This window comes from Callospermophilus lateralis, chromosome 16 (genome assembly GCF_048772815.1).
Source record: "Callospermophilus lateralis isolate mCalLat2 chromosome 16, mCalLat2.hap1, whole genome shotgun sequence".
Lineage (NCBI taxonomy): Eukaryota > Metazoa > Chordata > Mammalia > Rodentia > Sciuridae > Callospermophilus > Callospermophilus lateralis.
Window position 1 is genome coordinate 33,985,261 of NC_135320.1, and position 16,801 is coordinate 34,002,061.

Genomic DNA, 16,801 nt, shown 5'->3' on the forward strand with positions numbered 1-16,801 from the left:
CCACATTAATTTTCCTCACAACCCTGACCCTGGCACCCAGTCCACACCTGGCATCAAGCAGACCCCTAAGAAAGAAATATAGGAGCTGGGAATGGTGGCGCATGCCTGTAATACCAGCAGCTAGGGAGGCTGAGGCAATGGGATTGCAGATTCAAAGACAGCCTCAGCAATGTAGCAAGGCTGCAAGCAACCTAGTGAGACCCTGTCTCAAAATAAAAAAATAAAAACGCTGGGGACATAGCTCAGTAGATAAGCTATAGGAGCCAGTTGTCATGGCACATGCCTGTAATCCCAGCAACTCAGGAGGCTGAGGCAGGAGGAATGCAAGTTTGAGACCAGACTCAGCAATTTAGTGAGGCCATAAGTAACTTATGAGACCCTGTCTCAAAACATAAAATAAAAAGGGTTGGGGTGTGTCTCAGTGGTTAAGTTCCCCTGGGTTAAATCCTGGTACCAAAAACAACAACAACAACAACAACCAACAACAACAACAAAAAATAAAGAAAGGCACAAAATTTTCCAAATTTCTATGAAACAGATACGGTTTTTACTATCCTGAGAAGTCAGTATTTTGTCATATTGGGTTCAATCCATAACAACACACAGGCATTTTCATTGAATTCTTTGTGAGACTCATGGGGATCCTAGCTTATTAGTGTGCCAGCTCCCAGACCCTCCATTGCTACTCCACAACTATAGTGATCTTTTAAAATCACCAAACCTAGGCAAGTCAGCTTAAGAGCAGAAGCAGGTGTTTTAAGAGAATTGTTGTATCATTGTTTAGAAACATCATTTTTCTATTGTTTTCACATTTGTGAATGTGCAAATAAACTTTTAATTTAATTCTTGTTGAATAAGGACTCGGGGTGGAGGTGAAATAGTAATCCTAGCTGGACACTTGGACATGAAATATTATCATCCTATCATTTCACTCTATGTGAAATATCATCATCCTATCTAAAGTTCTCCATCACGGTGAGGCACAGTACCAAACACCTGTAGTCTGTGACCTCTGCCACTCAGGAGGCTGAGGCAGGAGGATCTCACTTTCCAGGCCAACCTGGACAAGTTCACAGACCTTGTTTTAAAAATAAAAATAAAAAGGGGCGGGGTGGACTGAGGATGTAGGTTAGTACTAAAGTGCCCTTGGTTCAATCCCTGGTACCGCAAAATAATTCAATTAATCAAAAAGTTTTCTATCACCTGTCTGATTCACTAAAAACCATGTGAATGCAAAGGCTGGCGGGTGGCTCACAGGTAGAGCACCTGCCTAGCAAATGTGAGGCCTGGGGCTTGATCCTGGGTGCACAGGTATGCACGGGCCAACACCCCCCCCCACACACACACACACATGCACGGCCACGTGCGTGTTTTATTTTATTGCTGAGTCTGTGTACAATGAGAATGGGCCATGGAATTAAAAACACACTGAGGACAGCGAGGGAAAGAGAGTCATTTGTACAGCTGGCCATTCATTCCTTCTCAAGCATTTCCTGAGCTTCCTATCTATTTTGGGCAGACCGGCCCAACCCACTCGCTCCCCGCAGCGTGTGCAACTCTCCCTGCACAGCCATGGCCTTTCACGGAAGGAAGGGGCCAAGAAGTCATCGAAGGTCACAAGGGCCACAACCATGCAATCATCCCTACCGAAGGCGTGTGCGCAGTCCTGGCCCTGCCGCGTGGCGTACTCCAGGCAGCCGGCTCTCTCCTCCAGGGGCGGGCAGGGCGCCCCTCCGTTCTGGGGCTCCTGCCGCACCGAGCGCCTGCGCACGCGGACGGTCGGCTTGCACTGGTCAGCGCAGCCACTCCAGGGGCTCCACTCCCCCACGAAGCACGGACGAGCTGGAAGACAGCACAACGGGACGCGCCCCTGAGTAAACCCAGCCCCCTGCAGGGCTGCTCCGGCCAACACCTACAGTCCAGCTTAGCCCAACTTCACCTTGACCCGGGGGCCTGGGTATCAGGAGGGACACACAGCATCGCCTCCGCCCCGCGCAGATGGGGAACTGATAATGGAGAGGCGGGCGGGGGAGGCCCCCGGATCCTGAAGGTGTGTCTGAGCCAGCCAGGTAAATTCCTTCAGGGAACTTCCTCATACTGCTAGGGTTAGATAAGATCTTTGCTTTTGTTTTGTTTTTAATATTAACTTTATGTGCCCCTGCCTGTAACATTTTCCCCTTTTCAGATCATATCACTTGTACATATTTATAAGGTGCAGAGTGATATCTCAGTGATGTATTAGATAAGGTGTAATGATCAGATCTGGGTAATTGGCAGATACATCACCTGACACATTTGTCATTTCTTTGTGTTGGGAACATTCAAAATCCTCCATTGAAACATGTGATTAATTGTTGCCAACCTTAGTTGCCCTACAGAACATTAAAAATTGTTTCTCCTAACTGCACCCCTGTACCAGTAGCCATCCTTTCTCCACACCCCCACATTCCTCCACCTGGACATTTTAGTATAACAATAAAACATATTTATTATAGAAAACATGGGGAAGGGTATAAAAATAAGAGGTACTTACCAGTAATTTGAATACTTAGCCATGTCAATTCCTCTCTGCAAATGTGTCTCCATAAGATACAAGGCTTAGAGCCACACACAGGGTCCTCTATAATTTAAGACTTCTCCCACTTTCTCAGATGGAACTCGGCCTGGCCCAGTAGCTCACAGACTCTTATGTGACAGCTGGAGTTTGGAGATGAGTAACCAAGACCCAGAGAAGTAGAGTATTCACAGTCGTTCACAGAGAGGTACAGTCAGTCTTGACTTAGCCCTAAAGGCTAGTTCTTTCCATTAGTTGTGTTTCTCAAGCATTTGGTAGAATTCAGGACCCTGCTGGCCTATAGCAGCCAGCCATGTGCTAGGCTGTTCCCTGGAGTCCAATGACATGTTTTAGAACTCACCTAAATAGACAAATCAAACCAGTCTCTTTTATTTTGTTCTCAAGTTCACTAACCAAATCTGAAGAGAGAATTTAAAATTCCAATTTCCTCTCCATGACTTTAAAATCAATTGGCTTCACATTTAACTTTCCCATTGAAAATTCTAATGAGTCTTTTTAAAAGACGGCAATGAGTTTTTAAATTGAGTTATTTCAGGACTTGAAATGAAATATAAGAAAAAAAAAAAAAAAAAAAAAGACAGATGTGCCCTGAAGTAGATGCCAAATCTCTCCACAAAGTGAAATCCATTTTCCCTACCACTGTTATATTTCAAGTTCATAGTATTTCCTACAGGAAATCACTCTGACTTCTTTGAAACCTTAATTTGGACTTGTAGCAGTTCATATGTGAAAACTTATTTTGCCTTTCAACAGATTAGTTTAAGGTTCATAGTTGGGGAGGACATATTTGTCAACACATATTTACCCCTGATGTGAAAGAAGTTCTCCCAACATAAACATCTGTTAGTAATTCAAATGTTTTAATGCTATTTTAAAACATAATTTCATCATCATCTAAAAACTCATAGGTAGCTGAGCATGGTGGCACACACCTATAATCCCAGCCACTTGGGAAGTTGAAGCAGGAGGATGGAAAGTTCCAGTCCAGACTAAGAAACTTAGACTTTGTTTCAAAACAAAAAGGGCTGGGCATAGAGCTCAGTGGTAAAGTGCCCCTGGGTTCAAACCCCAGTAACAAAATACATAAATTACATGCCCATTGGTATCAAGACAACTATCTACAGAAGTAAGAATGAGCCATATTAGTATTCATCCCCAATATCCACCATGTATCTACATCCTTAGGAAAATCACTAACAAGTCACTACCCTGCTGTGGTCATCTTTTGTTGACCCCACCTTTTTAATTTTCATGACACCATTTCATTGAACCATTGGACAAGAAGACATTTAAAGAGACCCCTAGGCTGGGTACTGATTGAGAAGGACATTTTTTTGTCTTTACTTCACCACTGCAGTGCTCCGGCTTCCTCCCTAAATCTAGGTAGTCCTGCCCTGATGTCCTGATATGTTGGACATGAGGATAAACAACACAACAACACTATCTATCTATCTATCTATCTATTTTTTTATAGTGGGGATCTGGGAGTTGAACTCAAGGGTGCTTTGCCACCGAACTACATCGTCAGCCCTTTTTATTTTTTATTTTGAGACAGGGTCTTTCTAAGTTGCTTAGGACCTCCCTAAATTGCTGAGGCTGGCTTCTAATGTGTAATCCTCCTGTCTCAACTTCTGGAGTCACTGGGATTATATGTGTATAATGCCATCACACCTGGTATTATATATGTATTTTTAAAATGCATTTATTTCAAATATTAATATTTGGTATCACTATAAAATAAAGTTTTGCCACAGCCTTAACTCAGAATTTAGTAATATGGCCTTGACTTAGTCTCTAGCCATTTGGCAAAAGATGATAGTGAGGTGAGGAGTCTGACTGAATTTAGCCTCTTAGGATTTCAACATTTGTGTTTCATGTCCAATATTTATTTATTTTATTTGGTTTGGTCCCAGAATTGAAGCCCTCAAAAAATACGGAATCATTGCATCATTGTAACAATTCCTGTTGATTGAGGTTCTTCCTTGGCATAATGCTATTTCCTATTTTTCCAATTTATCTCTTTAAAAGCCCCATTAAAGCAGGGAACTGTGGCTCAAGTCCCAGATACTTGAGAGGCTGAGGTAGGAGGACCACTTGAGCTCAGGAGTTTGAGACTAATCTGGGCAACATAGGGATACCCAATCTCAAAAAATTAAAATAAAATCCCATAAAGACAATCAGAAAGTTCTAGGGTCCAAGACAACAACAGCGCAATGGTTTCATTGTAAGACAAAATGGGGGAAAATTCACACAGAATCATAGAAATAAAAACATATTGCACAAAATATTTTTGCGTTGTAAGGTTATCTCAGGTACTTATTTCTCTTCTACACCAAATCTTCTATCCATGATTCACTTGTGAACTTTTGATTCTTTGGACTGCAAGCTCTGGTAGGTCACAAGAGGTCTTTAGTCACAGAGGTTAGGGGCTAGGAAGGAATTTCTATCTGATTTATTACCACAAGTCATATATTACGGCTTTATGACACACATTTCCTTTTGAACTGTCCCATTAGTATATTTGTCCCTTTCCCACTAAAGCTTATCTAAATCACATCTATTTAGAGCATTTCAGAATGTTTTTTTCTTAAAATCTGACTTTCTCAATCTTCACATTTAGTTTCACCTGCTATCAATGGAATCTGTCAGGCTGGGTAACCTAGTGTCATGACTCAGGCCTTTGACTCAGGAAGGAAACCTAGTGTTAATGGGTGCCAGAAAACTCAGTGACTTTCTTTTCTTCTTTGTTTAAACTTAAGCTAATGTTCAGGTTTCCTCAGAAGCAGCCCAGAAAAAATGGATTTGAATGCAAGTAATTTATCTGGGGGCTGTGACCCCACAGAGTGCTATAAGGGAGTGGAGAACAGAGACAAAGAACACATCTTACCTCCTACTGTAGTCCTAGTGGGCATCTCTGGCTCCTAGCTCGTTGGACAGTGAGATGATCGACAGATCCAGGGTGTAAGGAATGACAGAGTCCTTCTCTCTCGACTTTTTCTTTTTGGTATAGGGGATTGAACCCAGCACTTTGTGCATGCTAGACAAATGCTCTGCCACTGAGTTATATCTCTGGCTCTTTTTATTTTAACACAGGATCCAAGTTGCCTAGGCTCATCTCAAATTTGCAGTCCTTCTGCCTCAGCCTCTCAAGTAACAGATTACAGGCGTGTAACCTATGCCTGGGAATCAGATTCTTATGGATTTGCCAACTAGTTTCCTTTCCTCAAGAGCTTTCTGGTGATCAGATATCCCTACCACAGCCACAAGAAAATGGCCAAGAAGAGAAAAATGAGTTGTATATTCTAGCAATGAACCTAAACAAAAGGGTAGGATATATTTATTTCCTTCCTTCATTCTTTTCTCCTTTGGAGACTGTGAGGGAGGGGGAAACTTTTCCATTGAGCTATATCCCCAATCCTTCTTATTTTTTATTTTGAAACAGGGGCTCACTAAGTTGCTGAGACTTGCCTTCAACTTGCAATCCTCCTGCCTCAACCTCCCAAATAGCTGGGGTTACAGGCATGCGCCATCATGCCTGGCAAGAATAAGATATATTTTCACATGACCTAATAATAGGAATAGTGAGTCATATCCAAGTTCAATTACATTAAAATTTGTACCACTGATTTCTCTTCTGGGGGTGGAGTATTTACTTCATAAACTCCCTCATTTATTTCATTTGGATTTTATTAGGGTTTCTTTGGTTTTGAACTGGTGGGGATCAAAGCTAGGCCTTTGAGAATGCTAGGCAAACACCATACCACTGAGCTATATCCCCAGCCCTTGGATTTCACTTAAAATGAAATCCAAATTCCCTGCTATGGCCCACAGACCCCGTGTGACCTGGCCTCTTCCTGACCCTCCACTCCCACTTGAGGTTCCGCAGATCTACCACCCCTGTGCCCCACCTCTGCTCCAGCCACATTGGCTCCTCCATCCCTTGAACAAAACAAGTTTATTTATATCCTGGAATCTTTGTCCATGTTTTCATTCTGCAGAGAATATTCTTCCCATGTTGGGCATGGCTGAGTACAGTTCATCCTTTAGATCTCAGGTGAACTGCTTCCTTTACAGAGTTTTTCTCTGGCCAACTTGGCTAACTAGTCTCCCAGCCTCCAAAACACACACACACACACACACACACACACACACACACAAATACACACAATTATTTCACTTTGGAGCTCAGTGTTGCCTTGTAGCAGCTCCAAAATTTATGATTATATATTTGTTTTATTTATGGTTGTTGCCCCCTGAGAACTGAGATCATTTTTCATTTCATGCCAAGTGTTTAGCACATGGTAGGTCCTCAATTAATATTTGTTAAATGAATGAATGAAATGGCACGGGGCAAATCCTCCTCCCTAAATAATGTTCTACATTAAACAGACTCTGGTCGGCTTATACCATTGGTTGGAAGCCCAACACAAACAGAGGCTCCAGAGAGGGAAGGACAGGAAGTGGAAGTACAGGAACAAATCAGAAACCCCCACAGCCAAAATCACAGGCCTGATCAGTCTGGGCTCTCCTGGCAACCTTGGGCCCCACGGGGTGCCCACTGGGAGGAGCACTGTTTTCTGTGCCTTAAGGTCAGGGAGATTTCAACCTCTCCTGACCCCCAGGAGACCAGGTATTTCCAATCCTTTCTTTTCTTATTTTTTAAAAAATTTTTTTTTAGTTGCTGATGGACCTTTATTTTATTTACTTAGTTATATGTGGTGCTGAGAATGGAACTCAGTGCCTCTCACATGTGAGGCAAGTACTCTACCACTGAGCCACAACCCCAGTCCCTTTCAAATCCTTTTTAATCCATTCATATTACCTGCCAGTATATTTTGAAAGTCAAACTCCTTTAATTATATTATCTGTGATATGAAGTAGTGTTTATTTTTATTTTATCCGAATTTTCCTCACTCAAGTATTTCAGAGGGCTGGGGTTATACCTCAATTGGTAGAGCATTTGCCTAGCATATTTGAGGCACTGGGTTTGATCCTCAGCACCACATAAAACTCAAATAAAAATATTGTGTTCATCTACTTATAAAAATAAAAAATTTTTTAAAAAAGTTTCAGAAAAGGTGAAAAAACAAAATTGTTTATCTTATTGGTTCCAATCCTGGTCTGTTTCCCTATGTCCCTCCCAACAGGGCAGATCAGGTGCATGGCTCCAGGTCTGACCCCATCTTTCTGTGGACACTTCCTGCCTCACAGTTAACACTGGGCTTCCTCCAAGTCCATCGCAGCTCAGTGAGTTGTGCCAGTAAGACTGGACACACTGTTCTGTCTTTGGCTACCAAAGGGCAATTTTAATAAAAAGTTTTTTTCATGTTTTTCCTGATAATGCCAAATATACCCCCCCAAACACACACACACACACACACACACACACACACACACACCAACAAATTAAGCTGCTAGCCAGAGAAGAGCCCTTCATTTTATAAATATCATTTGGATTATTTCTTCCTCATTGTAAGGCCTTGTTCTTGTTTTCATGTAGCAGTGTCTCCTTGTTTAATCACAGAGACTCAAGAACTCTCCTTTGTAATCTAGCCCTGCCTGCTTGGCTTTTTGCCACCAAGTTTAAGGCCACCCACAATCAAGTGCTTTCTTCCTCAAGTTGTTAAGTTTTGTTAAGTTCAAATAGTCCTAATTGTTCTTATGGAAATATTCTTTCTACACCTCACTCAGAGCAGTGCCCATTTATACATAGCTATTGCTTCTCGACATTTTATGGAAGAGAAACTAAACATCTTTATCTCCCAGCACACACACACACACACACACACACACACACACTCACACCTCTCATGGTGTCACAACTTTAAACACCTGTCATCTGCCTTTTTCTCTATGTATATGTATATCCTTTTCAGTACAATCTTGTCAAAGTTTCTCTGAAAATTGAGTGAGACTACATCACCTAAAGGCCTATTTACCCCTTCAAAACCTCCAATAAAAGGATCAAATATTTTTTCCCTCTGGCAGAAATCATGTTGCTGACCCCCAATAGGTTTTCATTTTTCTTTTGAGATATTAGTTGAGATATTAGCAGACAAGGTCTTGCTGAATTGCTTAAGCTGGCCTCCAGCTTGTGAGCCTCCCGCCTCAGCTGTCCAAGTTGCTGGAATTACAAGCATGCACCACCTTGCCCAGCTAGACCCATAGAATCTCACATACCATATGAACCCCGAAAAGAAAAAGGAAAAGGAGATACCAATAAAAAAATAATAATAATAACGATTCATTTCCCCCCGCCCCGTAGCAGGTTTCCAAGTGAGTTGTTATCTTCTTCTGTGTATTCCTGTGTTTTTTCAAATTATCTGCAATAAATATGGATTTTGTGGTCAAGGGAAGGAAAATGTTATTTTTAAAAGGAACTGTGGTTCCACCCCAGATAGCGGTGCTCTCTGAAGCCACAGACAACATCCCTTAGGTGGAATGAGTGGGATGTTCTTTTGACAAACATTAAGAGGCCTGATGAGACCATCAGGAGTTACAAACAAGGCTGGGGTACAGCTCAGCAGTAGAGCACGGCTTAGCATGCATGAGGCCTAGAGTTCAATCACCAGCACCAAAAACAAGGGTGAGGGGGTTACAAAGAAGAACAGGACACTACCTTCAAGGAGTACAAAGTCAATGGAGAGATGGCTCACCCTCTCCACTGGTATTAAATTGGAGTCTACCCTGCCAAGTACACAGTGTCTCATAAAGCTCATTTCTTTGAGGCAGAAAAACATAGTGTTTAAAAGGTGTGGGCCCAAGACAGGGATTTCCTGGCTTCAAGTCTCACTCCATCATCTATTAATGATGGCACCTTTCTTTCTTTTTCTTTCTTTTTTGTTATTGTTGATGTTGTTGCTTCTGGGAATTGAACCCAGGGGCACTTGATCATAGAGCCACATCCCCTGCCCTTTTTATTATTTTGAGACAGGATCTCCCTAAGTTGCTTAGAGTCTTGCTAAGTTGCTGGGATTGGCCTTGAACTTGTGATCTTCGTGCCTCAGCCTCCCAGATAGCTAAGACTGCAAACATGTGCCTCCGTGCCCAGTAGTGATGTGACTTTTGACAAGTCACCTAACCTCTCAGTGCCTTGGTTACCTTGCCCATAAAAATGAGACTAAAAATGAGACTAAAATAGAGATCAACTTGAGCAAGTTGTGAAGTGCTTGGGCAAGTGCTTGGGATGGTGTCAGTGATGGTGGGCGTCCAACTTGGACAGGGGCTGCACCTAAGTGCTGTTATGCCAAGGTGCTTTGAATACTGGCTCTAGACCCTGCTCATTTTTTTTCCTCAAAGGCAGAGGAAGCCAACAAGGCCTCTCAGGCTGTTCCAGCTCTTGTAAAGCCTCATCTTTCTAAATCATCACAGACTGCAGGCCCTTCCTTTGGGTGAGCTTTAGAACACCATGGCCCTGTTCCCTCCACAAATAATGTCCTCATATTTCGACCAGTTTGTTTTCTGCACTCCTCATGAATCTAAGAGAAGACACTATTCCATAGGGGCTACTTATTTTTTGTCCTGCCCTAGTTGAGTTAATTATTGCTCTTTCAATTGCTGTCAATGATCCAAACCAACCTATTGTTTTGACCATCTTAGCATGAAAATCTTAGATGCCCAGCTGGTGAATTAGAGATTGGTGTTATTATGCATATAGTAAGCAAGTCTTCCAAGAAGTTCTTTCATGATAGAGAAACTTGAATCTGTTCCCTTTTCTACCTATCCCTGGTCAAGCACAGCCAATGCAAAAAAAATTTTTTTTTAAGTACCCAGGATTGAACCCAGGGGTGCTTAACCACTGAGCTACACCCTTTGACTCTTTTATTTTATTATTATTATTTTTTTTAAATTTTGAGACAGGGTCTTGCTAAGTTGCCTAGGGTCTCACTAAGTTTCTGAACTTGCCTCAGCCTCCCAAACTGCTGGAATTACAGGCTGTGCCACTATGCTCAGCTCTCAGTGCAGAATTTTTAATCTTATTTGTTTTTGGAAGAGGAAAGGGACTTGCAGTACATTATTGGTGTTAAACCCATGTTATCATCATAATGAGGTTTTCTGAGATAATTCAATTCAAAACAGATTTCTTTTGACAGTTTAGTTATTCTGTGGATTCAATAACATTTTTTATTTTTACATGAGAAGAACAAAAATAAACCTTTCAAATTAGAAAAAGAAGTGTATTTCATCTCAGCCACCACCTCCCAAATCTGTTTATCAAGATGAAAAAAAAAATCAGAAAGGACAGAAGTAAAACAGGTTTAGTTAATACTGACACAGATACATTTTCCATTCACAGTGAATGTAATCTCAGGAGATTCCTTAGAAAACTTGGAATGGAACCACCATTTGACCCAGCTATCCCACTCCTTGGTCTATATCCAAAGGACTTAAATCAGCATACTATAGTAACACAGCCACATCAATGTTTACAGCAGCTCAATTCACAATAGCTAAATTGTGCAAGCAACCTAAATGCCTTTCAGTAGATGAATGGATAAAGAAACTGTGGCATATATACACAATGGAATATTACTCAGCAATACAAGAGAATAAAATCATGGCATTTGTAGGTAAATGGATGGGGTTGGAGAATATCATGGTAAGTGAAGTAAGCCAATCCCCAAAAAACAAAGGCCAAATGTTCTCTCTGATAAGTGGATGTTGATCCATAATGGCGGAGGGTAGGGTGAGGCATGGAAAAAAATGGAGGAACTTTGATTGAGCAAAAGGGAGGGAGGGGTGCGGAGGATGTGTGGGGGCAGGAAAGATGGTGGAATGAGATGGACATCATTACCCTAGGTACATTTATGACTGCACATATGGTGCGATGCTACATCCTGTATAACAGAAAAATGAAAAGTTGTGCTGCAGTTGTGTACAATGAATCAAAATGAGTTCTGCTGTCATATATACTTAAACAAATAAATTTTAAAAACTTTAAAAAAGTATACTGAAAATCTACATAACTGTTTTTATGACACTGACATTGTTTCCAACTAGTCCCTACCTGGAGCAATGAATTGTTAGGTTTAAAGGCTTTAATAAATTCAGGTTAAAAAACAAAAAGGCTTTGGGCATCAGCAATGAGTTATATAACCTTGGGTAAGAAGGAAGACAGATTCTAAGATACTGAAAGTTTCTGTGTACGGAGAGTGAATGGGGACTTCTAGTAATATATAATAATCATGAATTTTCACTAACAGATGTGGCCAGTGGCAACTTTAAATCAAATAGTCGTATCAAGTTCCCAGTTCTACTGCTCATTCATTTGAACTTGAGAAATGGGAACTCTTGGAAAGTCTTAGCTACTGCTTTTTTAAAATGCTAATACAGGTCCATTTCTTTTCCCAAATCCTAGAAGCAGATGAGTTTCAGAATTCAGGATTTCTTAAATGTAGAATCTGCATATCCCCTCTCCCCAGCAGAGCTGGGGTAGATCCTTGCAGAACATGTTAATATTTTTGAGGCAAAATATATTTATACTATAATGGAATAGAAAAATGATTATCAATAGTCTTCCCCTCATCAGTTCAGGGAAGGTGAGAGTTTTGGTACCAAATGACTGATGAAAAAAACTTTCAAGTTTTAGCACTTTTTAGACTTTAATTATCAATTTTTTTGGATTTTGAGACTGTGGACCAGACTTGTCTTTCTTACAGAAATTTTGGGAAGATTGAATAAGTATGTCAGTACCTAGCACATGGTGGGAGTCAATAAAAGATACTTATTATTTAAACTAATACAAATGACTGCACTATATTGTTTGACTGCACTAAATTTATTGAATACATATTTAATGAAATAAAATGTTAATCCATGCCCACTGATGATAAGAGCTGACCAATGATACATTTGTTACCCAAATGCCTTTACCATATGCCAGGTCCCTGGCACTTTTGATATTATCTCCTTCTGTCCACTTGATAGTCCCACATGGTGGTCTTATCGTTCCCCATTTATACATGAGGTACTTTAGCTGGGTACAGTGGTGCACGCCTGTAATCCCAGTGGCTCTAGAGGTTGAGGCAGGAGGATTGTGAGTTCAAAGCCAGTCTCAGCAAATTAATGAGGCCCTAAGTAACTCAGGAAGACCCTGTCCCCCCCCCCCCAAAAAAAAAAAAATATATATATATGGCTGGGGATATGGTTAAGCACCCCTGGCTTCAATCTCCAGTACAAAAAAAAGAGAGAGAGAGAGAGAGAGACACTTTGTGCCCCCAAGAGGCAGACATACATTCTCCAAAGTCACAGAGCCAGTAGGTGGCAGGGTAAAAGACTGAACCCAGTATTCTCTGACTTTAAGGGGGAAAAGTGCTGCATTTGGATTATTTCTGGGGGAGGGAGAAGTAATCACAAGTATACAGTAAATATTCAGAGGTAATTCTCTGTAAGAATGGAAGCCTTCATTCTACAACTTGCCTCTGAGCGGGCTCCCAGCTGTCAGTCAGCTCTGGACCTGGGAGGCAGGCCTGTGGGGACCCAGCTGAGAGCCCAGTTGGGCTGGCTGAGGGCAGAGGAGTCTGGGCCCTATCCTCAGCAAGCAGCCAGCTTCTGACAGTCTCTATTGTCTTCTCCCCTTTACAAGGAACTTCAACTGCAGAGAGTTTACAGCAGGAGCCTTTCCAGGGCTGAGTCTGCTTCTCTCTTATCTAGGTCTGCAAGGTCCTCTGTTGACACCCTGGGGAAGCACAGGTACCCGATCCCTGCTCCTTTAAAGATACCATTTCCTTTTCTGGCTTTGGTTCTTTCATCTACCACTCACAGCCCTTCTCCCAGGCAGGCGCTTGCAGTGATTTGTTTTGAGTTCTTCAGGAGATGGCAAGATTGCTTATCTCTTCTGTACTTACCCTATAAATCCCTACTCCAAAATAACTCACGCTTGGTCCTACTATTTCTACCTCCTAGACTGAAAATAAGGTAGGGATGTGATTGAGTTTGTGTGTGTGTGTGTGTGTGTGTGCGTGCGTGCGTGCGTGCGTGCGTGTGTGTGTGTGTGTGTGTGTAATGAAGGCTTGAGGGTTCTGCGAAACCTGTTAGCACTGTTAGGTCTCCTTAGAAAGCAAGTCCCTCTCTCCACACTTGCCTCATTTTAACCCATCCCTCTCAGGTGCTGAAATTCTCCAGATCTGGCTGCATCCACCCTCTGTCCTGTTCACTCTTTTAGTTTCAGGGTCTAGGACAGGACTTGGCACAGATTGCCCTGCACCGTTACCTGCTGGACAAAAATGTTAAGCTTCCCTCCCAGAGCAGCACCCCACCCTTTCCCTGGAGACCTCTTATTTATTATCCTGACTGGGTCATCCATGACTTCCTCTGGGAAGTCTTCTTTGCATTCTTCAGGTCTTCTAAGTGTTTCCTCATACATCACCTCCCAGATCACCCATTTTGGCAGCGGTCCCCCCCCCCCTTATTCCAGTTTCACTTCCTGTTGTTTCAGTCACCCGTGGTCAACTGCCATCTGAAACTATCAAATGGAAAATTCCAGAAATAAGCAATTCATAAATTTGAAATTGCATATTGCATGCAGTGTTACAGGTGTTCCTGGCTAGACTATGAACTCCCAGGGAGCCAAGATTGCATCTTTGCGTCCCTGTGCTTATCACAGATCTGGAGGGACAGTGTGAGATTAAATGCTATTTACAGTGGCTTGCAATTTCAAATTTATGAATTGCTTATTTCTGGACACATCATCTGGGCTACATAAATTCTGTAATTACCTTTGAAATGTAGCAGGCCCTTCATGAGACTGCGATCCTGTCGTGAGAGAGGCTTTGCTGGAGTTATCCAGGTAAGAGAGGCAAACAGGAATTTAGGATGCTCCAAGGATGGGCCAGAGACAGGCCCGCGGAGGGCACTGCATTTCCTAAATAGCTGACTTCCCCACCTTTAAATACCCTGGCCTTGGAGCAAGGAAGGCAAAGAAGCTTATCAAAAAGATTACTCTTCATGGGGACAGATTAACTATAACTGTCATGGGTACATCATTAGCTTTCAACCAGTGTCAACAAATCTTAATGTTTTTCAATTGTATTCTTGCAGTACCAGGCTGAGGTGACAGGCACCGCCAGGGGCTGGCAGCCTTCTCATGCAGCAAAGAGGGAGGAGAGGTGCTCATTCCTACTGGGCATCCAATTCTTGGAAGATGGCATAGCCCTGTGGGTTCTTCTCCCTAGAAGACACGGAGGATTCCACACACTGGGATTCTTGAATGCAAACCCCAATCTATGTGTGGCTTTTGGGGTGATGTGATTAGCAGGGAGCAGGACTACTTTTACTTTAAGAGCTGAATTTTCTCAGGCACACCATGTTCTGCAACACCATACTTTACCATTTCTTCCTTTACCTTTTAATTCAATTGAACCAGCATTTATTGATTCCTGCAGAGGCAAGAAACTGTGAGATCCTGTCGAAATTTAAAGATGAAAAGGGCTGACCCAAAGGAAAAATGAACATTTCCTAAGAGGAAAGGGCCGGCCATGTGGTAGGGTCCAGAGGTGAGCACAACCTCAGTCCTCCAAGAACTTGTTCTCCAGAGCAAAACACTCTCCCTGAGTAAGTTTGACACAAAGTGGGGCAATCACACCTTCCTGCCCTTATTACCACTCACCAGCTCAAAAAATTCCTGAGGGTTAAAAGAATAACAGGTGGAGTCTGGCCTTGCTCCAGGGCATGATGCTGGAGCCTGTCAACTCCATCTTTCCAGGCACCATGTGGCCCTACCCAGATGGAGATCCTGAGTCTCACAATTCCAGAGCAGAGGTGGCTCCCTGCAAGCTTCAAGGAGAAGAGCAGAGGGCTCCAACTCCTTTCATCCAGGCTCTGGTGGGGAGAGGTGCTTTGAGCTGTCCAGGTGGAGAGTATTGAGCTGGGTATGAATGGAGGTGGCTGGGAGGGGACTTGGACAGATGGAGTGGACAGGCCAGAATGGAAGAGGCTGGGGAACACCAGCTCCTGGGTTGCGGTCCTTGGCACCGCGCCCGCCCCAATGCGGGTTGGCTGCGGGCAAAGCGGTGGCGCCCCCACCCTGAGCCCAGCCACCCACCTGGGCACGCCCTGGCGTAGTCGAAGCAGCAGTCCCCCGTGAGGCGGCAAGCTTGGTCGCAGAAGCAGGTCCCATAGACCCTGTCCAGCCTCCAGCCGCGGGCGAAGCAGGCGGGGTCCCGACCAGGGCAACAGCGCCCCGCCTCGGCGCAGCCAGCTAGGGCCCCGGGCCACAGATGGGCCAGCGCGCACAGCGCCATCCACAGGGTCCTCATGGCCAGCGATCCGGTGGCGCCTGCGACGTGTCGGACCCTCAGGGCAATTGCTCTCTGCTCTAGGGAGAGCTGCGGCCCCTGAGCTGCCCCAGCGGCCCGCGAGGCACAGCCGGGCCCTGCCCCGCGCCCGGCCTCCGCCCTCCACCCTTCCGCGCGGCCCCTCCCCAGCCCTGGCGGCGCGCCCATCGGGCTCTGGGCGGGTGGCTGCGGCCGCCCCTGCGCAGGTGGGGAGGGCGTCGCTGCCTTCCCGGGATGCGCCCCGCAGTCAGGGACAACACTCGCTTCACACTGCCACCCCGTCCGGGGACCGCCCGCAGTGGGGAGCAGGGGTGGGGCCGGGGGACAGGTGCCCCGGGGGCCAGGAGCATCCCGGAGCCCGGCCAGGGCGGCCACTTTTCCTGCCTCCAAACTCTGCTTGTTTACGTCTAGGGACACTTTAGCATTAGGGTATTTTCCCTCTAAAGCAATGAGACAAATAGCTCTTGATGTGCATTAAACCAGGCATCATCAGCACCCTGCATTCTAGCCCCGACCTCGCCCAGAAAAGCCTGTAGTGGTATTTTTTTCCAAGTATCAGTTTGCCTACCCTCTGAGCCCCCACACCACTTTGCTTCACTTAAGAGGCAGTTAATGAGTGTGCAGGAAAGGATAGATAAAATATAAATGGCGCTCTGCTTTCTGTGAAACCAGATTTCCCCCAAAGAAACCCTGTTCTATATTTTAGAAATAACTTGCACTTGGATGAAATGCTTGCTTGATTTTTAAATATGCAAGTATATCATGACTTCTGCACTTCACTCATTTTGTTCACCAAAATTTATCCTAGAAGTCACATTTTCTTTTATGTTCTTAAATCATTTGACTTAATATGGGCTTTTTTGAAAGACGTTTTCTGCATCTGTCAACCTAAGAAATCAAATTCAGAAGAATCCAGAGACTAGTTTTATTCCTTTTTCATACAGGGACCTCT

The 16,801-nt window shown here is 43.7% G+C and overlaps 1 protein-coding gene across 1 annotated transcript in view; it reads right to left on the reverse strand.

Moving 5' to 3' along the window:
- Positions 1 to 15,831, reverse strand: part of Sbspon (somatomedin B and thrombospondin type 1 domain containing) — a 32,587-nt gene extending 16,756 nt beyond the window's left edge. The window contains exons 1-2 of the mRNA XM_076836284.1: positions 15,618 to 15,831; positions 1,648 to 1,842 (exon numbers count right to left, since the gene is read on the reverse strand). Coding sequence (XP_076692399.1) covers positions 1,648 to 1,842; positions 15,618 to 15,831 — 409 coding nt within the window. The remainder of the gene's footprint in view (positions 1 to 1,647; positions 1,843 to 15,617) is intronic.
- Between the last annotated feature and the right edge of the window lie 970 nt (positions 15,832 to 16,801).